General features: G+C 44.5%; 1 protein-coding gene across 3 annotated transcripts in view; it reads left to right on the plus strand.

Moving 5' to 3' along the window:
- The first annotated feature begins 6,300 nt into the window (after positions 1-6,300).
- Positions 6,301-21,977, plus strand: part of SMARCAL1 (SNF2 related chromatin remodeling annealing helicase 1) — a 38,973-nt gene continuing 23,296 nt past the window's right edge. The window contains exons 1-8 of one of the 3 annotated variants that reach the window (XM_086751379.1): positions 6,301-6,353; positions 7,299-8,251; positions 8,914-8,964; positions 11,601-11,861; positions 13,024-13,074; positions 16,497-16,677; positions 17,600-17,750; positions 20,557-20,715. In XM_086751379.1, coding sequence (XP_086607505.1) covers positions 7,381-8,251; positions 8,914-8,964; positions 11,601-11,861; positions 13,024-13,074; positions 16,497-16,677; positions 17,600-17,750; positions 20,557-20,715 — 1,725 coding nt within the window. In that variant the 5' untranslated portion in view covers positions 6,301-6,353; positions 7,299-7,380. Of the gene's footprint in view, positions 6,354-6,603; positions 6,846-7,295; positions 8,252-8,913; positions 8,965-11,600; positions 11,862-13,023; positions 13,075-16,496; positions 16,678-17,599; positions 17,751-20,556; positions 20,716-21,977 lie in introns of those variants that run through there. The other 2 variants (XM_086751378.1, XM_086751377.1) reach the window with 2 other exon arrangements.

A 21,977-nucleotide genomic window follows, 5' to 3' on the forward strand; every position in this document is an offset into this window, starting at 1 on the left:
AGTTTGTAATTGAATTTGGACACATTCGACTACACGACAAACACTAAACCCGCTGCTGGTTGTACAATGTATAAAGTCTATGTTTAGTTATAGCCTCACTGGGGAAAGGACAACTCTCTTTATTCACCTGTAAAGCACTCTGCACTCCTGTGCCACCATAAGAATAAAAAATATGAATTGCACTACCAGTCCCTTGAGCTACTCATGCCACTTCCCTCTCCCCCACCACCCTATATTAAGCCTTTTAAACCTGGAAGTGGCTGTAAATCTTTCTAAATGCCAGAGGACCATTTTGCTAAAACATTATCCATCTTAACATCATGTCAGATTTCTGAATGAGAATGACTTCTTCAGTGGGAACAGGCCTGTAACTCATACTGCTTTTTATTTCCTGAAGCACTGGAATTGTGCTGCTCCCTAATGTTATTTTATTAAGATGCAATTTGTCATCATATTGCTGAAAACAAGATAAAATGCGGGCTAATTAAATTCCTTATTTGACTTGATGAGCGTCTGCTTTCTGTAGTCACATTCTTTCAAACAGAACCTTTGTAGCTGTTTCCCAGGATCTGGCTATCACGATTTTTACTGTGATCAAAATGGGGACATATCCCCCACAACAGCGCGTGCATTCCCGTTGCCTCTGACCCTTGTTATTTATAATGAGAGACGTGTAGCACTGCCCAGGCAGACTGCAGCAGCGCCTTGCGAGCACGCTGCCCTGACACTTCAAGAGCACTCCCTGTTGTGGAGTAATTGCTCTCCCAAGGAGCCCAGTGGAAGTCACTGAGACAAGCTGGTAGCAAAACACTGCAGCTGACAGCAAGTGTTTTCTAGATCCGGCTGCTATACAAAATATAACAAACAAGTCACCTTGTGACTCCCCCCTTCTGTAGCAGATGAGACTCCCAATATAAAGGAAAATCATCTCTTTTGAAGAAGGAGGCTTAACAAGCTTAAGCACACACTTCAAGTTAGGTGTGTGCTTAAGTGTGCTGCTTGCCAAGGCCAGATTCTGGCTCACTTTCCATGCACTGCATTCACAAAGGTTTCTCAGATAACAGCCACTGTGCTGCATCATTGGCTGAGTGAAGACTGAGGCAGAAGAGAGTCCTGTGCTGAGTCCACGTTCCTAATCAAAGCAGTTGTCTTATGCTGCTCCCGTCTAAGTCACAGCAGCGGATGGGAAACAGTTGTATCAGAAACTACTGCAAGCTCAGGGCTTTTAGGAAAGCCTTGGGCATGCCACAACCCTGGGTCTGTCTCTTGAAAACCCCCTTGGCATCAGACTTTGCACTGCACACAAGTCCCGAGCTGCTCCACCAACTCTTCTTGGTCTGGAGTATGCTTTGAGATCTTCCAAGGAGAGATGCTGCTCCTGTGCAAGGGCAAAGGACCATTAATAAATACTACATTTGGTGGTTAATTATTTAACATCAGTGACCTCTGACGCTCCTGCTTAAAGGATTTCTCCATATCTCTGGGTCTCTCATGCACCAGGAAGAGAAAGGGCAGAGAGAACTGTGGCTAGCTTTAACAACCAGAATCTCAAAAGTTGGCTTCACTTCGATACTAAAGCCACAGGATTATCTGCTTATTCCAAGCTTGAAAATCAGCTCCAGAATAGAACTGGGAATGCAGCTTGGATTGGTTTAGCCTGGTTCCCTAAGAAAATAAAGCTTATGCAGTTAAATTCTCTGTGTGTGCACACAAGCCTTTTCTTCTAACTTCGCACCCTTCTGCCAGTTCAACTGTGTTTCACCAAGATAAAGTTCTGTTCAGCATCTGGACAAAACCATCAGTTGTGTAGAGCAGAGGGACGTGCTCTGCCCTGATCTTAAGCATGTTGTAAGACCTTGGAGAGTCCACGCTGCTGGTGCCCTCACCCCAGCTGGATCACAGCTCATGTTGTGTTAAACGCTGGCAACACAGAAGCTTCAGAAACACTGTTTGCATCTCAATGGAGGATGTGGGTTCTTTTTTTTTTCTCTTTTAAATCTTTGTTCTGGGTGCCAGTGAACTGTCCCCCACACCTGGGCTGCATTGTATAAAAGATCAAGAGCCGGCTGAGCTTTGCAGCAGCCCTGCGAGCACGGCAGCGGCCTGGCAGTGAAGCAGAGGCCATGTGCTGTGCAGACCATTGCTCTGGACTGGAGCTGTGGAGAGGAATCCAGCCAAGAAGGACAGAAGGCAGAAAAAAGACCCTGCAATCTGTTGGAGGGGTTGTACTATAAACAAGAGCAGGAAGGCTTCAGCGTGCCAGGGAACGACAAGCTGTGTAGATAAAAAAGGCTGCTTCAGAAGAGTGGAGGGTGACTAATTTTCATTGCACCAGGTGGCCAAAGAGCAGGGAAAAAGAAGTGGTCTTCACTGAGCTGGCAGTCAGAGGAGGGGAGCAACCTTCTCATGCTAGAAAAGCTCACAGAAAAGCCTCTGCGGGTCCTCTTCCATCAGAGTTACAAGGACAGGTGGATTCAGCAAACTCCAAATTTTGTCTTTGGTTCTACAGAGACGCTCGAGGAGCTGATTCAGAGTCAGCTTGCAGTAGTAGCCGGGCTGTCAAACAGGCCAGCAGGCCTCGGTCCTTGACATGCCTTGATAGCAGAAGGAAATCAGAGGAGATGAACAGCTAAGAAAAGAAATCCAGGGAGAACTGGTATGGAAGGGGATGCAAGTCAGCATCCCCCCAAACCCAAGCATCTCCTGGCCCTCCAAGCCCACAGCTCTGGTTCCCCATTAGGAAACTTAGACCCTGCTGAGGACCCCAAGCCAGAGCAGAGGAAGCACAACCACACAGCCTACAGAGGACACGTGCTGTAAAAAGTATTCAGGTCAGACCCTAGCAGCGCACAAAAAAAGGGTTTCTCCAATCCCAAGAAGATCTGCCAGTTCAGGGGCCTTTCTCTGACTCCTTTGCCCCAAGATCTTCTCTGAAGAGCTGACCTGCATATCCCCAGTCCAGCCACTTGACTGGTCTTAGCTGGGAAGGAACTCATAAGGCTCATGAGCATGGGATTAATTTATTTAAGACAGTGCATCTACAGGTTCTCCACAGGTGGTCAAAGACTGCCACATTTGGGCACTGGTAATGGTGTCTCTGAGCTCAGTGTGGTCTACCAAAACCCTCCAAGAAGCTGGGTCATCTGAGGGCCCTTAGCCTGGCTGATTTCCAGTTCTCTGCTGCATGGCCTTGCTACATACAGCAGCTCTGCGTGCAATTCAGCCCCAGCAGAGAGTGCAGGCTGGCCACACATCCAGGATGAAGGCAGCCAGCTCTGTCCATGTGGAGAACCACCAAGGTGTGTTGGCAAGGCAATGGAGTGGGGTGAATACATTCAATATGACAGCAGTAGAACCTTCTAAGAGCTCTGAAACCCCTCAGAGGACAATCCATGAGATTACAGAATAGCTCCAGGATCTTGGGTCACTCGTATTTCGGACATTAGCTGCTGCTTGTACAAGATGTACCACGCAGGCATTTCTGTCCTCATTCCGGAGCCAGAAGCCAGGACCAGCCAGTCCAGCCCATGAGAGCATGTTTAGAGTACTATCGAAGTGATGGAACGATCCAAAAGAACAGCACTGAGAACCCTGTTTCCTTAAGTTTTTTCACCAGTGGGAGTATTTCTCCAGAAGTGGGTAAACCATTTCCTCTGCAGCAGAGCTGGTGTGTGCTAACCCTCTCAGTCCTCCCAGGATTTTTGTACTGCATCTCTGCTCCCTGACCCAGTATGTGAAGGGTGAGTCCAAGCCACTGCTGGAAGCATGTTCCAACTGAAAGGACACCTGGAGTGCTACCAGCGAACTGCTCGCAAATGGCCTCTCATTTTGTAGGTCTGCTCTCTGCATGGCTGGGCTGTTCCTTGTGTCTCGCTGAAGTTGTGCCATATGGAGCAAATGCTTCAACGTCTGTCTGTGTGTCTGCCTGACCACGCGACCCAAGAGCTCTCTGCAAATGATGCTCCACTCTCATCATTTTCACAAATTGGAGACAGTCCCCGATAGGGGCTTTTCTCCACTTTTCTCAAGTTTGTCTTTTTTCCCCAGATCACCCAAAGCATAAGGAGTAATCAGCAGAGACCTGGAACTGGATAGCTGCTGCGAGGGCGGGGGGGGGAGAAGGTGGCTGGAAACAGTTGCAGGGTTATGCTCTGCATGTTCTCTCTCTCTCCTCCATATGTGACACTGGGATCTGGTTCAGCTTTGGGCAGTTAAAAGTGTGACAAGGAGAAAAAAAAAAAGATCTCTCATCCACTCCTTTCTCTCTCTGCTGCGTAGACAGCTGGAGTCTGCTGGCTTGCAGGGGAGGAAAGGGCAATGGCAGAGGATCTGAACGGAGACCACAGAGCTGAGCATCCCTTCCTAGCAAACCCGCTCTCCAGGGTAGGTGTCTGCAATCTGGAAAAAGGTTCGACTTTCACTCATTTTCTTTTCTTCTTCCTAAGAGAAGCTGGGGCAAAACTGTGGACATGGACCTGTCCTCAGCCCTGTAGTTTTCTTTAAAAGTGGTGTGTTTGCGAGCGCCTGTGTGCACGCGGTGTGCTTACGTCTGTGCGTGTGTGATTCCCGGGTGAGTAACAGCACTCCCAGGGCTCCCAGCACCTCGGTCTTGCTGCCTGCCTTGTTTTTCTCGGGCTGACGAGCTCAGTGACTAATGGAGTCACTGCTGCTTAATCAGGAAGCAATTTAAGGATAACCTTTTCTAATTAACCAGCAGAGAGAAGAATGAATAAACTGTGAAACAGCCAGTTGGCCTCGGTGACCCCAGCCAAAGGGTTTGTTAGGTGGGAGAAAATGGCATCTGGAGCCAGGGATGGTGGCTCCAGACCTGCCCCTGGATGGGGTAGTGAAAGTCAGAGATGGAAGGGGGTTGTGGTGCTCCCCAGGGCCTTTTCTCTGCCTTCTCCCCAGGTATTGCTCTGGTCACACACATGGGGATCATGACCGTCCAGGAAGGGCGGCCTGATATGTATAATCAAGCCCCACGTATAATTAAAACGCTGGGAGACCCTTTTATTCAGAATTTGGATGCAAAATGTAAGTCACTATCTTACTGTGAAGATGTTCACAGAATCATAGAACAGCCCAAGTTGGAAGAGACCTTGAAAGATCATCTGGTCCAACGTTTTGTGGGAAAGGGAGCCTAGATGAGATTATCTAGCACCCTGTCCAATTGCAGCTTGAAAACCTCCAATGACGGGGACCCCACCAGGTCCCTGGAGAGGTTGTTCCAGTGATTGATTGTTCTCAATGTAAAAAAAAATTCTTTCTTGTATCAACCTGAAGCCTCTTCCACTGCAACTTGTTGCACAGCACAGGGCCCAGTATTGATCCCTGATGGACCTTACTGGTGACAGGCTGCCAACCCGAGTAAAACCCATTGATCAGCACCTTCTGCGAGTGCCTGTGAGCCAATTTCTACCCATCTCACAGACCACCCCTCCACTCTCTATCTGGCCAGTTCGTCCAGGAGGTGGCTGTGGGAAACAGAATCAAACGCTTTGCTGAATTCCAGGTAAACAACATCCACTGCTCCCCCCATGTAGACAGAAAATGTTATTTTGTTGTACAAAGTGATCAGGTTAGCCTGGTAAATCCATGCTGCCTTTTCCCAATTACCTGCTTCATTTGGCTTGTGACAGTTTCTCAACAGTCACTCTACTGCTTTCCCAGGCACTGGAGTAAGACTAATTGGCCTGCAGTTGCCTGGGTCCTCTTTTGGGCCCTTCTTGTAGGCCTGACATTTGCCCCCTTCCAGTCTCCAAGGACATCCCGTCACCTCCACCACTTTTCAAAGATCACAGACTGCAGCCTAGCACCAATGTCAGCCACGGCTCTTAACACCTTGGGGCGGATTCCCTCTTCACTGCAGACAAGTGTTTTCACTCTTTCTCATGTACTACCTCCATTTTTTATTCCCCACTCAGAGTCACCCATTTAAAGCCACACCCCTCGGCGTGCCAGGCCCCACACACCAGAGGCGGCCACCGACGGAGCCCTGCCCCAGCCGTGCAGCACGGGGTGCTGTCTGGAACAAAGCCTCAGTCCGCGGCCGGCAGCAAGGTCCCCGAACCCCGTACGTGGGCTTGACTCGAACCCCCACGAAAGGGTGGCGGGGGCGGCCTCCGGTCCCCTCCACTCCTATGGCGAGACCGCGCCGCTCTCAGCGCCCCTAAGATGGCGCCGAGAGGAACACTACATTTCCCAGCGAGCCGAGCGCCCCGCGCGCCTTCACTTAGTTCCCGGCATGCTGCGCGCCGCGGCCCATCGTGTGCCGCCTGGCGGGAGAGCGGGGCCTGCTGGGAGTTGTAGTTTGCGCGCCATTTGGCGCCGTACATGGCGTCTGCCAGCCGGTGGGTGCGCGGGCCTGTGCGGAGGGGACGGCAGCTGGGCACGGGCTGAGCCCAGGGCGGGCTGCAGCGGAGCCGCCGGGGGGCGAGGAGGGACAGCGGCCTGCGGTGTGGCCCCTGCGGGGTGGCGGGTGGTCCTTGAGGACGGCGGGGTGGGGGTCGTGTCCTCAGCGGGGTTTGGGACAGGGGAGCCTGGTGCCTGGCAGAGGAGCGGGGCAAGGAGCGCGCCCCGCTTCTCACGGGGTGGTGAGGAAAGTAGAGCTCTGGGTGCCGGACCAGGCGGGTAGCCCCCGGGGCATGAGGCAAGGAGTAGATGTTGTGGGAGCCTGGTCCTTGCTCTCATCGGAAGGCCCTTGACCTGCCAGTGGGCCTTTCTCAAGGCAGGACCTGACTCTGCCCTTTGGGGCTGAGGATGTGTCTGCTACACGCTGTGAGGTGCCCAGGAACTGGAAGGTGATTGGGAGGGATGGAGCATCATCCCGTCTTTGCTGTTAGGTACTGGAAATATGAAAAACTTCCACTCAAGGCTATGCAGAGGTGTATTGCTTTGCCTGCACTTGCCTTTGCAGAGCTGGCTCTGCACTGCAGGCTGTCACTGTGCTTGGCTATTTTACCAGTTCTGCTGGGATTTCCAGGGAAGTGTGCTCAGAACTGCAGTGAAATGGGAGTTTTCTCCTTTTTCCTGTGTGGGAAAGGAGAAAACTTTTCCTTGTTTATCTATGTGGGACTTGCATGCAAAGCCCCAGCAGTGATCAGCATCTGCTTGCTGATAATGGCTCAGCATTGGTCTGACAGCTTTGCTGTACTACTAGTGTTTTGTGTAGGATCAGTTTCAGTAATACTCAGTCGCTCATAATACCGAATTACTCATACAATATGCATTTTTGAGGGAAACAGAGTTGGAACTTCCTGTCTCTTTTTGCCACTTTTTTTTTTTTCTTTTAGTAGACTGGCCTTCATTCCTGTAAAGAAGCAGGTGCCTCTGTGATAATGAAGTTTTGATTCAGATTTATTGTTTGATTTGTTGAAGATGTCATCAGGCCTTACAGAGGAACAAAAGAAGAGAATTGAAGAGAACCGCCAAAAGGCTTTGGCTAGGAGAGCAGAGAGGCTAGCAGCCCAGAGAGGTCAGCAGGTGGGGATTGCTGGACCTCAAGTGAAAGAACAGAGTCCAGACCATTGGGGAAACTTGAAGCAAGAAAACAATCATGTCAGGTTCATTAGCCAGCACCAACAGAATCCAAACAGTCCCATGGAGCAGAAGAGCTATCTTCAGAAAGATTATAATCGTTACACTGCAAACCAACAGATGGCTGGCTCACATGGAGAGCAACAAAAGAATTGTTCAGAGGACTTGGAACAAGCAAGTGGCATTAAGCAGTTTTCTACAGCGATCCCAAATTCTCTGAGTTATTCCCATAAACATTTCTTGGATGCTGGTGGTCAGGAACACGGACAACAAGCTTTAATTAATCTTGGTACATTCCAGCAGCCCAAATGCTACCGAGCTTTCAAAAACCCTACAGAACCATCTCATCCTAGATTAATTGGTAATGGGCACCCTGACGGTGATAAAGATTTACAAAGTTGGAACAAATCTGCCATAAAATATGTTTTACCACCAAGCAGCGCTACCTCGAGTGATTCAGAAATGCTGATGGAGACAGGCAGACCAATGGAAAGAGAGGGGGGAGGTGGTCCCTCTCAGGCCAGTGGTAGGATGCAGAAGCTGACCAGCTCTGCTGGTGCAAGCTGTACTTTTGAAGCTGCCTCTTGCAAGAAAGCAAATACTGTTACGAAAGGGAAATGTGTGAAATACGGGGAAGATCGATTCCAGGTCGAAATAGGGTATAATGCTGAACTCATTGCTGTGTTTAAGAAGATACCAAGCAAAAACTATGGTAAGAATTGATTGTTTGCTGTTATCTCTGTTTTCTGCTGCAACTGTAGTTGCTGTATGCTCTTAGCAGTGCAGCTATTGCTGGGGTGGAGTACGTGGTATTAATGGGGGACTGGAAAAGTAAAGATAGCTGAAATTGGAAAGAAATTCTGAGCATAAATAGCTTGAGCTTGGATTTAGCCAAGGAATCAGAAGCCTTGCTTTATGAACAGTGCTGTGAGAAGTTTAGTGACGGCAGCTGGTCAGTCCTTTGGGAGTGAAGGAAGAGAAGTTATTCATAAATTGGTACAGGAAAGTGGGTCACTTCAGCTGTAGTTCAGAGTTGATGAGCAGATTCTGTTAACTGGGTTACTGAGAGCAGTGGAGTTTCCACCTTTTGGCTTGCTTCTGATCTTTTTATCTCAGCTTTTATTTGTTATGTTCTACTTTAGTTTCCCCCTTCCATGTGTTGCTGCTCCCTGTGAATGGCTGCTGTATTCTTCTTGTCTGACTATTGGTATGCCCTATGGCTTTTTTGGTGCCCTGTAGCTGTAAACTTGGGCATACTGTTTTTTACATGTGTGTCAAAGTTTGCATGAGTAGCTTGAATTCTCTCTTACCTCGTATGAACATTTCACAACAGTTCTTTTTTTCTATCCCAAATGATTCATATTCTTTTCATAGATCCTGCGATGAAAAAATGGAATTTCAGCCTGGAAGATTACAGCGGTTTCAGTAAGTAAATGAGTTGTTGAGTGATAAAAAAGAATCCAAGTCTTGATCTCCTTCCCCTGCCTTCCATAATTATTATTTAGCTTTGTTATTGTCTGGAGTAATAAAAGTAGCAGTACTCAAACATAACGCCCATCTTTTAGGCATCTAGCTCATAACATTTTTCTGACACTTTGTAGTGGATTCGAAATAACTTAATTTTGCGTGTAATCTAAATGCCAGGCATAGGTTTAACTTCCTCTGTTGTTGCTGAATTTTTCAGCATCCAACAAACCTTATAATGGGAAAAATATCTACTGTGCGGGTGCTTCACATGAGTCTGTGTTGAGTGTGTTCCACTGGCTAATGCTTCATTTCTAGGTATGTTCATATGTGTATATATATATTTTTTTAACATTTTTTCCTGATAATTTTGGGTGTCAGAAAAGGTAAATTGTAATTTTCCAGGGCTTTGAATGAGACTGGAAATGAATTTGCCTTTTTTTTTGGCATAACGAGGATTGCTTTGTCTTTTTTTCTCTCTTGTCATTTTGTTCTGGAAAGATTGAGAGACGATAGAGGCAAACACCTCAGGTAAGCTTTTCAAAAGCACATTGTATTGAAGCGTGTGATAAATCACTATTGATTTCAGTGGGACCAGAATTAGGCCTGTGTTGAGCACTTGGAAAAACCCACAGCTGAGTGCTGGTATTTTAGCTTCCCATGTGGGTTGCCACGCATTTATAATTTAAATGCTGCTGGTTTGCTTGAAGTGTATCAAGTACAGATGAGAGCAGAGTCTCTGCACCAAGGAGCTTGCAAATGAAGAGAATAGTTTTTAGAAATCGGGCTTTTTTCCTTAAAGTTATGAAGTATATCAGTTCTCTGCAGAAAGTTCCTGTTGACAAGGGAAGACAATATGTGATCAACCTTGGACAACAATAGCAGGGGAAAAATACCTAGAAAAAAGGGAACTGACTTAAAAGGGCCTTGGTTTGAAGTCCTGTAAGTGTAAAAACTTCCCACTGTTAATTTTGTTCTTCTGAATCACGTTGTCCTGTATTACATTTCTTTATTTGTATTATAAACTAAACATGCAGTCAATCCTAGAAACAGATACTGAAATGAAAGAGTAAAGTAGAGTGGGTTTTCTTCAATATATTTCAGCGTCAGTTGTAGAGATGAGCTCTAACTACGCAATGCTAAAACAGCAGCATCTAAACCCTTTTGCTTGGTGCATTGGGAGGAGAAGGTCTAAATTGGTGGTTTCCTAGCCCTCTACTTTAAAAATTACTTTCACTTGATGCTTTTAACTTTTTCTTTGAAGTGGAAATCTGAAATGCTTGGGTTTGTTCTGGAAGTCACCCTTTTTAAAATAAAGGTGGATGAAATAGAAAATGGCTTACTAAGTGGTTAAGAAGAAAGTCTCTAAATTTCTTTCTTTTTTCCTTTTTTTTTTTTCCCTTCTCAAATTTTAACCACTGAACTTAAATTTGTTTAAGTTGTTGTATATCTGGACTATTTAAAAAGAAGCAGAGTGCATCATGATATGCCGCTTAACCCTCAAAGGACTAGATTCACCTACGCTTACCCTAAACAGCTACTGGACAGGGGAGCTTGCCTCTCTTTACAAATACATGGAGGCAGAATGTGCTTAGTGGTCCCCTACTCTTGAGTCTAATGGACTCTGGAGATTATAGTGAATCCTTGTGTTACAGCAGTACCTATGAGTTGGAGTCTCAGGGACAAAATTTGTTATTTTGGTGCTGTAAAAATGTGAGAAAAAATGTTTCTTGTTCTTTAACCATCACAGTTCGGCTATAATAATGAAGACAATGTATAGGTTGGCAAAGAGACAGAGGGAAAAGTGGAATGTTTATTAGTGTGGATAGTTGTGTTCTCAGGCTAACAGCTGTACAATGCTGTGTCCCTTCTCTCCCCATGCCCTGGCATCATGACAGAGGTGCTTGCTAGTGATTAGTAAGATAGGAGTGCAGATGGCTGGGGGGAAGTACCGGTCTAACTGTGAGACGGTAAAATAAAGAGTGATAGACTTAAATTGAAACAAAGGAGATTTGGGGGTTTGGACTAGATACCTTCCTAATACCCTTCCTACAATTCTGTGAATATACAGCATTCCTCCTAGATGAGATTGCGTGTCACACATTGATATGAGGCAGGAGGCAGATATTTTTAGATCTTTTTCCTTTGCTGTTTGCAAAAGTACCTTCTCATCTTTTCAGGCACATACTATTGATCACCATGCTCCTGTCCCTGCAGCTTTGCAAGCGGAAATGCTGTATGGCGGCGTGCAATTTACTGCTGGATGTGGTTCTGCAGGTTGCCTGCCCTGACTTAGTGAGCCACGTTTTGGGAACCTAATGCAGTGACAGTGCCAGAGAGGCCCTTGTTCACCTGCTGTCACATGTTCCCTCTGCCCCTGTGGAAAATCCCACCAACCTGCTCTTCCAGGCCATCAGTGTCTGTTCTTTGTCCCTGCGAGTGAAAGCAGGAATCATTATTCCTTTTAAACTTGAAGGTCAATGGTTTGTTTCTCGTCCTCTCGTCCCTTCTCTTCCTAAAACATCCTGTGCATCTTTAGTTTATCCGTGTTCTTTGTTATTAATTATTTTCTCTGTATCTCATGCTTTTCTCCTTAGTGGAAGCTGCAAATCAACTTTCGTCAGTAATTCTGGCACCACTGGAAGGAGAAAACGCAGTTGGCTGGGCATCAGGCTCTCATTTTGTTGGCAGTAGTGTTGATGTGAAATCCCTCTTGAAGATGTGTAAGAACTGGAAGAAACCCTCAGCCCTTGTCAAAGGGAAGTGTGTGCTGATCTCTCGCTTGCGGTTTGAAGTTGATGTTGGGTATTCCGCAGAAGTGATTGGAGTGTTCAAACAGATGGATTCCAGAAATTATGGTGAGTCTCTCATTGTTTCTGCTTTATTCTAATGATATTGTTTGGGCTGCTCTTGGAGTGCTGTGAATGCTTCAGAGGGGAGAGGTTGTGAGAGTACATCCCTCTGAAACATCATGAGAGGATGTGCTTTGATGAAGATTTTGAGAGCTCCTTTAGTTTTGGTGTAGCGCTGTATCTGTGTCCTGCACTTTACTCCATGCCAGAACATGTCCTCTTCTGGGCCCGTTAGCCAAAGTGATATTTCAGGACTCAGCATGATTATATTTACTGTTGAGGTGGGATGTGCTGATAATTTGCCAGCAGTACAGAGGTCATGCATAAGTTCTTGTCTTTATAATAAAATGCAGTTGGATGTTCTTATATTTTTCCTGCTTTACTGTGATGTGTAATGGCTGCAACTGCCTGAGCGGATTGAGTTTACCAGCAGCTTTGCTGATGTTTTTGAAGCAAGTGGAACTGCAAAGCACCTTTTATGTTGGCATTCAGATTTCAGTGGTAAAATATCAGCTTTTCCCGCTTGTAATGTGGGAAATGAGGCACAGAGCAATGAGGTGACTTGCACCGTGTCACAGGAGGTCAGTGACAGCAGGGGGAACAGATCCTGGAGCTCTTGTTCTTCGGGCAGGGCCCCACTTGGCTCATTGTGTTTTCAGCTGATTCTGAATTCACACTGCCTTCCCTGGAAGTTGTAGACAGGTGCTCAGCGATAAACCCACCAGGCAAATCTGGTGTTCATATTACATTTTGGGTATTGATGAATTAAGGAATTTCCTCTGTAGCATCCTGAGCACATAATCTGTTACTGACTGAAGTCAGAGTTTGTTGATTAACAAATAGGAACCTTCACAACGTGTTCTTGATCCCTTTTTGCAGTGAAGAGAAAGTGGTTGCTGAAATCCTTGGGCGGGTGGGTTGATTACTATGGTTCGTTAGGGGAGCTGATTTTAGCTTGCACACACTTCTAGATGTGTGTTTGTACTTTTAAGTCTTCTTCAAACTGTTTGCTTAACATGAAAGCCAATGGAGGAGAACTGATTGCTGGACAAGGTAAGAATTCTGTTAAAGTAGTTCTGAAATGCAGAGGACATGGATGGATAGCCGTGTTCTTGCAGACAGAGAGTTTTAAAAATGAGGCTTATGACAGTGTTTGTTACTGTTATAGATATGAACACCAGAAAGTGGAATTTCCTGCTGGAGGACTATCCCAAACTGAGTGAGTAGCTGCATTTTCCTGGCTAGGGCTATTTTCGGGGGAGGCAAATTAATTCTAACTTCCTTTCTTGGGCTAAGCCTTTTCACTCTGGGGAGATAAGCTGCTAACAAGCTGCGAAGCAGGTGTCTTCCTGTTTTGTCAGACACACTGTTTGCCTGGACTCAAAACTTTATAAATGTATGTTATTCATGGCAGCCCTTTAGGGGCCGCTGGGAGGGTGACTCTGTTTTGTCAGATTCTGCACTGAATTTCTGTGCAGTTTCTTAGGGTACATGCCTTATTTACTATCACCAAGTTATTTTTATTGTTTATGAGGTACAGCAGCTCTACTTGAACTAAGGAGTTGCAGGAGAATGGATTCCTCTGTTCCCACCTGCCAAATTTTAAGAGGTCAGCATGGTGGCTGGCAGACCTTCCTGTCCTTAGAGAAATTCTGTCTTACTGACTTTTTTTAGCTCTGGTCCCCTTGTCCACAGTGCCAGCTCACCTTGCTCCCTTTTGTGTGTATATAAATTCATAAACTAGCGCAGCCACGCCTTGCTTAGAAAACAAAGATGTATCAAGCTCTTTTACTTCCAGTTCTTCCTTTTAGTTTACTATGTGATTTAAGTATTGTGCATGGTGTTGTGCTGTTTCATTTCACACCCAAAAAATTTTGTTTTTCAGGTCAGAGCATTAGGTTTTCAAGTCAATTGATGCTTATTATGTTTTGTTGGGTGTGTTTGTGTTGTGGGTTTTTTGTTTTTGTTTGTTTGTTTGTTTTTTAAATGGATGCCACTTTGCGGAATAATCCAGCATCAGCAGCATGGTTGTAGCACATCTGCTTCTTAGTTTTTTATGTTTACTTAAGTTTATGGAATGCTTTAAGATTTGCATTACACAAGTCTAAAGTATTATAATTATTATTATCATCCCAGTGAGCCTGCTATGTTTGCCTTAGTACTCCTGTGAGAGTTTGTGGAATTTGACTGGGTAGGCTTTGGAAAGATAACAAGCAAGGTGCTTTACACATGTCCTTAAAAAGTGTGACTTAGAACTGAAGTGTTTCAGAACTGAAATGTTGTTGCTGAGAGTAGTTTTTCTCTAGCATGAGCTCCTGCTTTCATGGGATACTGAAGCACATTTAATAATTGAGTATCTGCATGCTCCTATGATGCATGTCTAATAACATTAGTAATGGTTGTAGGGCTGAAAGCCACGTTGTGGGGCCTTGTAGGAATGTCAGATCATGAAAATGAGTGAGAGTGTCTTGAGGGAGACTATTATGAAACTCCAGGACTGGGATGTTAACAGGCCCTGATTTCAATGAAAGCTGATGGTCTCTCTTAATTTGCTGTAAGGGCCTTTTGTACGTGCAAAGGGCCTGATCCTGTAGCATGTGCTAGGCAGTCTGAATAAACACATAATCTCCCAGTCTGTCACACTCTCGGCCACGCTGGCGGTTGTATACATCGCATGAAGTATTTAGAGTACCACAGATTTAAGGAAAGTGAAAAAAAAAAAAATGTCTGTAAATGTTCTTGCAGGGTGTGATTTGTGAAGGCATTTGAGGCTTCTAGCACGTGCCTTTTTGAGGGACAACATTTGCTTTGTGCCTGTTCATTTACCTACGTCAAAATAGAAAATAAAAAAATTTTAAAAGGTTGGTTGCCACTTCCAGCAGAGATATGTTAGCTAGGAACTGTTTGTAGAGGTTACTGTCTCTTTGCCTAGTTGCTCAGTCATCTTTATATAAAGGTCACTTCAGTAAAAAAATATCTGTTGGATGAATCATTCTGGTGGCAGATATATCTTAATCACTCTCCCAGCTCATGTACAGAACAATAGCCACAAAATTATCAGTGAGCAAATTGTAGCAATTATGCTAACACATAGCTCAGTCTGTGAGTGTAATAACAAGCTTGTGCTGTACTTCGGGTGGAGAGAGTTCCTGCTGTTGAAGAAGTATAAATTAAACTGGAGAGTTTAAAAAGTTTGGTCACTGCCCAACCACAAATGGAAATCTTTTGATATGGATATTTCTTGGAATTCCTTTTCCCCTTCATATGGCAGGGGTCCATCCTGCTGCTTTCCTCTTGGAGATAACTGAAATGAAAATACCTAACTGAATTCTGGAGGTGCATTTACTGCTGGTATAGTGAGTTCTTATTTCAGTTTGCGTAGCTCTGGTTATTTTTGCAAACAGAGTTGTTTTATGTCTTCCTGACTTAATATACAAGCCAACCACTAAATAAAAAAAAAAATGCTTCTTGCAATAAATGATCTGTGCACATGCATTTGTGTTCCTAGTGTAGAGGTGTCTTTTGTTTCTCAGTCAGTGGTCAAAGACTGATTCCTAAACATGTTTTCCTGGTCCCAGCTCACTGCATGTTTTAAACTGGTATTTGTTTTCATTGAAACTTACTGTTGAATTAAAAATAAATACTTTTATCTTTTTGGGATGGGATAGAGAGGCTACTGGAGGGGACTGAAATAAGGTTGTCTAGGGGGAGAATTGTTCTGACGCTTTGCTGCTTGTGATGCATGGTTTGAAAAGATGAAGGCCCTGAGGTCTTTGCATAATGGAGGCTGATGATCCTTTTAGTTTGACTGGGAAGGTTTTATACTGCAGATAAAGTTGAGAGGCTTCATGGGTGAAACAACAGTAGTGGTGAGGGACTCAAGTGGCTGCCTGTGGGCCAGTTTTGGCCTGCAAGCTACTTCTGTCCAGGAGAACAGCAATGGACACCAGCTGAGCAGGGAGTTGCTGTTGGTCCCGTGCTCTGTCGTCAGAGCACTGCTGACGATGGTACAAGAGCAGTTTCTCTGAGTCTTGAGGTGCTTCCTGTTTTCTTATCCAAACATGGTAAATGAGGTGTGATGACGTGGAGATGTAGTCAAACCTGTGCAAATTTGGGGAACAGGAGGAGAAGAGAGTTTTCAAACTTGAAGATAAATGATCTTTAGGTAACTGTGTCCCAGGTCACCCCTCATCGCTCAGGGGTGGTGGAGACCTCAGAGGTATTTAATGCAGAATGCCAAGGTCAAGGTAAAGATGCCCTCAGCTTCTAGGCTTCAGGAGCTTTTTTGTTCAAATCCATACTTTTATTTCTGAGTAAAGCATGCCCTAAGCTGCCCTCAGTGTGAATAATCCAGCTCCAGCTGTATTAGTAGCAATCATCTCTGAATGATGGCATCAGACTTCCAGTTTTTTATAATCAAGCCTAAATATAAGGGGAGGAGATGTGATTCATCCTGTGGTTCTGAAACAGACTTCAGTGAGGAGGCCAGGCCAACACCTGTGCCTGATGCAGTGCTTTCTTGAGCTGTTTCAGGATAGGAAATAATATTGTTGATGAGGTTGAGGGTTGTGCCCTGACATCCATAATGTAAGTTGTGTTTATGTTGCCCCTTCTGATAATAAACTACTCTGTTCTTTGCAGTGGAAGTGTTACAGAGCCTCGCGTCAGTAGAAGTGGAGCCACTGCCCGAGGCGGTGATACAAACCTTTGCTGCTCAGATACGGAGATCTACATCACAGACAGACATTCCTGATGCTGATCTTTCAGTAGTGGACTCTAAAATTGTGACAAGCCTCATGCCCTTTCAGCGGGAAGGTGTGAAGTATGTCCTTTTTGCATGCTGTTAAGAGCTACTCCTTGCCTAGAATTATATACTTTAGCTTCATTCTCTTCTGTGGAGGGCTCCACATTTCTTCAGAGTCTTGGGCTGTTACACTCTGGTGCTCAGGGCTCTTTTACATGGTATGGTTTGTTTTGTTGGGATATTTCTTTATGGATTTTTTTTTTTTTTTGAGTGACATATCTATTCTGTTTCTAGCTAGAATTCATCATGAGTCAGGAGGAAAGTAGCATTTCGCTAGTCTCATAAAATTATTCAAATGATCCATCTCTGATCTCCCTCTTGTGATTCAGTATGTGCCTAATTGTCATATGATTTTTTTTATTATTATTTTGTAATGTCATCTTTTCTTTTTTTTTCCCCCCCTGAAGTGCATCTCTTCTGTTGTTTTTTAAATACTAACTATGCATGGGAAAGTGCCAGGAAATGGGATCCAGGCCCCCCTCACTAACAAAACCACGACAGTTGTATGTAGAGATAAACTTTTAAATGTCCCTGTCCCCATCACATACAGTCATTAATTGTTGACTTCAAGATGCAATCCAGTAAGGTCTGTACTTACTGGTGTTAGTGGCATTCTTCATCAGCCTGGATTAATTCTGGGACAGAATGTGAGTAATATCATGGAAAGAATGTGTTTTAAATGATTGTAAGGTCTTGAGATTACTCCTCATATGAAATCAAAGTCTCTAAGGACTGGGCTGAACCACTCTGTTCAGGAGCTTCGAAACTCTGAGAGATTTGAGTTGCTCACTTGTGTTAAGACTAAGGGAGAAGATCCAGATTTACTGAAGAACCCAGATCGCTTCCAGGTGACTCATGTGATAGGACTGGTGATGAGTTGTGCTCATCCTGGCTGCCAGCACGTGTCTTGATTCTTATTTCCCCTCTTTATTTTCCCCAGTTTTGCAATTTTAAGAAATGGACGTTTACTTCTTGCGGATGACATGGGCTTGGGCAAGACCATCCAGGCGATCTGCATTGCTGCATATTACCGAAAGGAGTGGCCCTTGCTGGTGGTGTCTCCTTCTTCTGTGAGGTTTACGTGGGCAGAGGTACTGTGAGCTTGCGCGTGTGCAGGTGGCCATTAGAGGGCATGTGTGATGGTTGTGCTGTGTTGCACTCTGTACAAGACAAATTTTAAAAATATGTATATTAAGGGGAATAAGCTGAAATTTGTACTAATTTAGAAACTTCAGCAGGGGAAATTGCTTGGCATTGACTGCATGATATATGCCTCTTTGCTTTTATTGGCTGATTTTCTTTTTGTGGTCCCTCTGATCTATTGGAAAGAGGGAGGTCTAGAGAAAATATCTCCTCTGACTCTCTGTTAACTTTGTTCATGCAAGTCAGCTGGCTCCAAGGGGGTGTTTTACTCATCAGCATCAAAGACAATAGTTGCATTCAAGCAATTGTCTGTTGTATTTAACCCCTTCATAGCAGTATTTGTCAGTCCCTTGGCTGGAATAGAAGCCCAGATGCTGGGATGTTCTGTTCTGTTCAAGAGGCCCCATTATCATCATTAAGTGTCTGTCCTAATATGTCTTTTGACCTGTCCACTGTATGCTGCTGACTCCTCTAAGTCTTTCATTAACGTTGATCAGAAGCCCAAGAAAGGTTATAAAGGAAATGTATCTCAGAATAAATCGCTGTCGTGGCTTGTACACTGAGGTTATCGGGTTGCCGTAGGCTAGTGAAATGTTCGCTGTGGGAGAAAAAGGTGAGCCAGGGGTTTTAGGTCAGTAATTTCATGCCTGAGCAGGAGAGGGTGGAAGTTTAGCTTTCCCTGGAATGTTGTATTGATGAGAAGCGTATGGGTTGGGATTTGCTGGTTTTGTGCTGTAATCAGATTGTTAGAGCATCTTGGCTTTTCACATCCAGTAGTGGAACAAACTGTTGGGCAACAAGAAAAGAAAGTTATTTACTGAACAAGGGAGTGATGCTCATCATGTTTGCTATTTCAAAGTCCTGTAGGCCTGAGTCAACACCAAACTTGAATCCGTGGCTTCTGTGGGATACCTCCTGGGAACAATTTGGGGCCTGGTTTCCTGAACTTCTGGGCACCTACAGCTAAGCTTCTACATCCTGCTTCAGGAGATTTAAGCAATATGAGGGTGGTTTTGTTTTGTTTTGTTTTTCTCCTTACAGTGCTTGATTTCTTCTTCCTTTCCCTGCTCTTGACTCCTCAGAAGGCTGTGGTGGGAGATGTTTGTTAAGACATTTGCTTTAGAATGGGCTGTGTTGCTTTGTGTGTTGCTTTGTGCCTCTGAAGGAGGCAAGTCTAAAAAGGGGAAGAAGGTGGTGTTTATTATGGTCTGTAATCTCAGTTCATTCTTGCACAGATGTGTTTTACTGTAATGGTAGAAGCTTTTGTGGTGTCTCCAGAGCTGAATTGCCAGAAATTGTCTTCGTCTCAGAGTTGTCACTGTTTTATTTTGGCTTTCTAGGCTCAGGCTACAGAGTGCCTTTGTATTCAAGGTACCATAGGAAGCTAGCGGGAAGATGTGACGTACTCTTGGGTGAGAAGTACTGCAGCCATTGCATTTGGAGTTCAGCATTGAAACTTAAATAATTAATGGTCAGGGCAGTTGCAAAGCACTTCTTGTGGACAAAGGTCAGCATCAAATGAGAAATATAGGATCACTTTTACGGTGTGAATTAATCATGTGCCCTTTATAAAAGGAGAGGGACGTACAGCTAGGAGCCTCCAAATACTTTCCCGCTGCTGCCACCTTTGTCTAAAGTTTTGGTTTAGCATCAGCCACATATTTTTTTTTTTTGTTGGGATCTAACCTTGCCCACATGTTGGCCCATTTTCGTTGTGATGCTTACTATAAGTGGTGAAAGATAGTTGTTAGTTTCTCACACACTGAGAAATGTGAGAAGCTTACAGTTAACTCCTCAGGCTGCTGCATGTGGTTGCTGAACTGAGGAGAGGAATGGTGCTTGAGGGACTTACACAAGTGAAGGGCCTAGAGACAGAGATGCTATTTCTCATCACCACTCCTTGGATGCATTTCTGTAGGGACGAGATCCTGATTGCTAAAGCCCCAGCCAGTAATATCAGCAGAACTCAAAAGTTGCAGAGAGGCTGGTGTCACTGAGGACACAATTAAAAGGGAAATAGTGGGTGCTCAGTAGCTAACAGATGGGTTTGGGGGAGGATATCTTGCTCTGGTGTGTGGAGCATTTCAAGAGGTTGATTTGGATGACTATTACCACATGTATTTCAGCTGCTGTCACAGAGCAGCTGGTGTGTTGTCAACTTGATCTTTTCATTTTGTTTGTTTGTTTGGGGTTTGTTTTGTTTGTTTTTTAGATTATTTTTTTTTTTTTTTTAAGAAGAGGTACTGGAAGAGTTTTTTGTGGTCTGGTCAGTTGTACTTCATCCTCACTCTGAAGTAAACATTGCTATAGTGAGAGATGTTTACTGCTTAGAAGTCTGTTTCACAGCTTGAGGTTTCCTGTTGAGTGAGATAACTAAATTTCCCTGTCAGGAGTGGTCACTGTGTTTTCTGGCTCTGACCATAGCAGGTAACATTTTCAGGAGGTTATGCGCATTTCTACTACAGATCAGATTTGTTTTTTCATTAAGAAGAAAGAATAGAGCATGTTTGAGCCTTCCTAGCTGTGGAAGGTGGATTTGGCTTTATGCCCTGAATTCTCTTCTTGATCTTCCCATTACTGGGGTTGTTGCCTTGAGAAGGCTGGTTACCCTTACTGGACTATCACTGATGTCTAGTGGTGGGTGGGGTGTCTCCATGTTCTAAGTATTCGTGAGGGATGCTTTGCAACTGCTTTGGGATCCCAACAGAGGACATAAGCACCAGAATGCAACTAATCACTTTCTTCTCCCTCCAGGCATTTCACAGGTGGCTTCCATCCTTGAGTCCAGGTAGCACCAATGTCATAGTAACTGGCAAAGACAACCTAACAGCAAGCTTGATCAACATTGTCAGCTTTGATCTCCTCAGCAAGATGGACAAGCAACTTAAGAGCACTTTCCAAGTAGTTATTATTGTAAGTGGTACACTAACATTTTGAAGTTAATTGTAGGCTGCTAATAGGGTAGCCTTTGTGTTGTACAGCAGTGTGAAGTGGGCCTCATTTAGGACTGAAACTATCCTGTAATTGTGGCTGTGATCACAGCTGTCTTCATGAGTAGAAGCAGGATGTTTCTCTGATACCTTTTAAGATAACTAGTAGAGTTTAATTCCTTTTTGATTCCTGAGGCTGTGTTTTCTCTTTTACTGGTTATGAGGCCTCTCTAATTTTATTGTGGTTGGGCCTGTCCTCTGCTGGAGAGCAAGGTGTTTAATGTGGTGTGTCAATACAGTAGTCTTGGAATTGTATCTTTTTAAGGGGATTGGACTTCAGAGTGGTGTTAGTGTTTTCCAGTAAACCTCTCAACATCAACTGTATGGGTAAAGCATCAAAAAATCTCCCTTTGCTTGTATTCCACTAACAATCTACATTAAACCTTTGATCACTTGTATGATTTCTTTCGTAAATTACTTGAAATCGTTTTTTTTTTAACCTTTTACAGAGCCATGGCAAAAGGCATTTTTCTAGATTTCAGTTACTAAAAATTCAAAACATCTAGTGTTTCAAATCCAACTTCGATCAATAGAGACCAAAAGTGACTATGTAGCTTACTATGAGCATTTGATTTCTCAGTCTAGTTTTCAGCACTCGTATACACCTGTCCTTAAGATTATGACAATTGGAACATAATAATCCTTTTGTTTCTCAGCATCAGATGGGAATGTGGGAATAGATGGAGTTATTTGGAGACCAAACTACTCATGGGGGGGGAATTTTTTTTTTCTTCTCCTCTCTGACAAGATATTCTGTCAGGGTGGAAATGCAGATTGCTACTTTTGTATGCTGATGCTTGGGGTTAATGGACTTGGGCTCTAGGTCTACTGCCTTGGAACCTTTTAGCAGCATTGAGCTGGCAGATGTTCTGTGTGTTTATATGTTCAAATTTGGACCTTGCCTATGTTTTTACAGATGAGAGTAGTTCTAGTGAGGAGTGAGCTTCCCTGCTTTTTCTTTCAGTCTTCATTTGATGGCTGGGAACATTAATGTCACTTATTTGTTAATCAGGAGGGAGAAGGCTGTGCCTGAGAGGCTAAGCAGTTGTATTGTCTTTGCATGCATGATTGTTTGCTCATCCACACATGGAAAGGTGAGGATGTACCCTTGGAGTGTGCCAATTACCTTTTTGTGTCTAAGTTCTGCCTTGCTACAGCAGTAGAAATGAAGCCTGTTTGGGGGTG

The sequence above is a fragment of the Chlamydotis macqueenii genome, chromosome 6 (assembly GCF_036417535.1).
Source record: "Chlamydotis macqueenii isolate bChlMac1 chromosome 6, bChlMac1.mat, whole genome shotgun sequence".
NCBI classification, from domain to species: Eukaryota; Metazoa; Chordata; class Aves; order Otidiformes; family Otididae; genus Chlamydotis; species Chlamydotis macqueenii.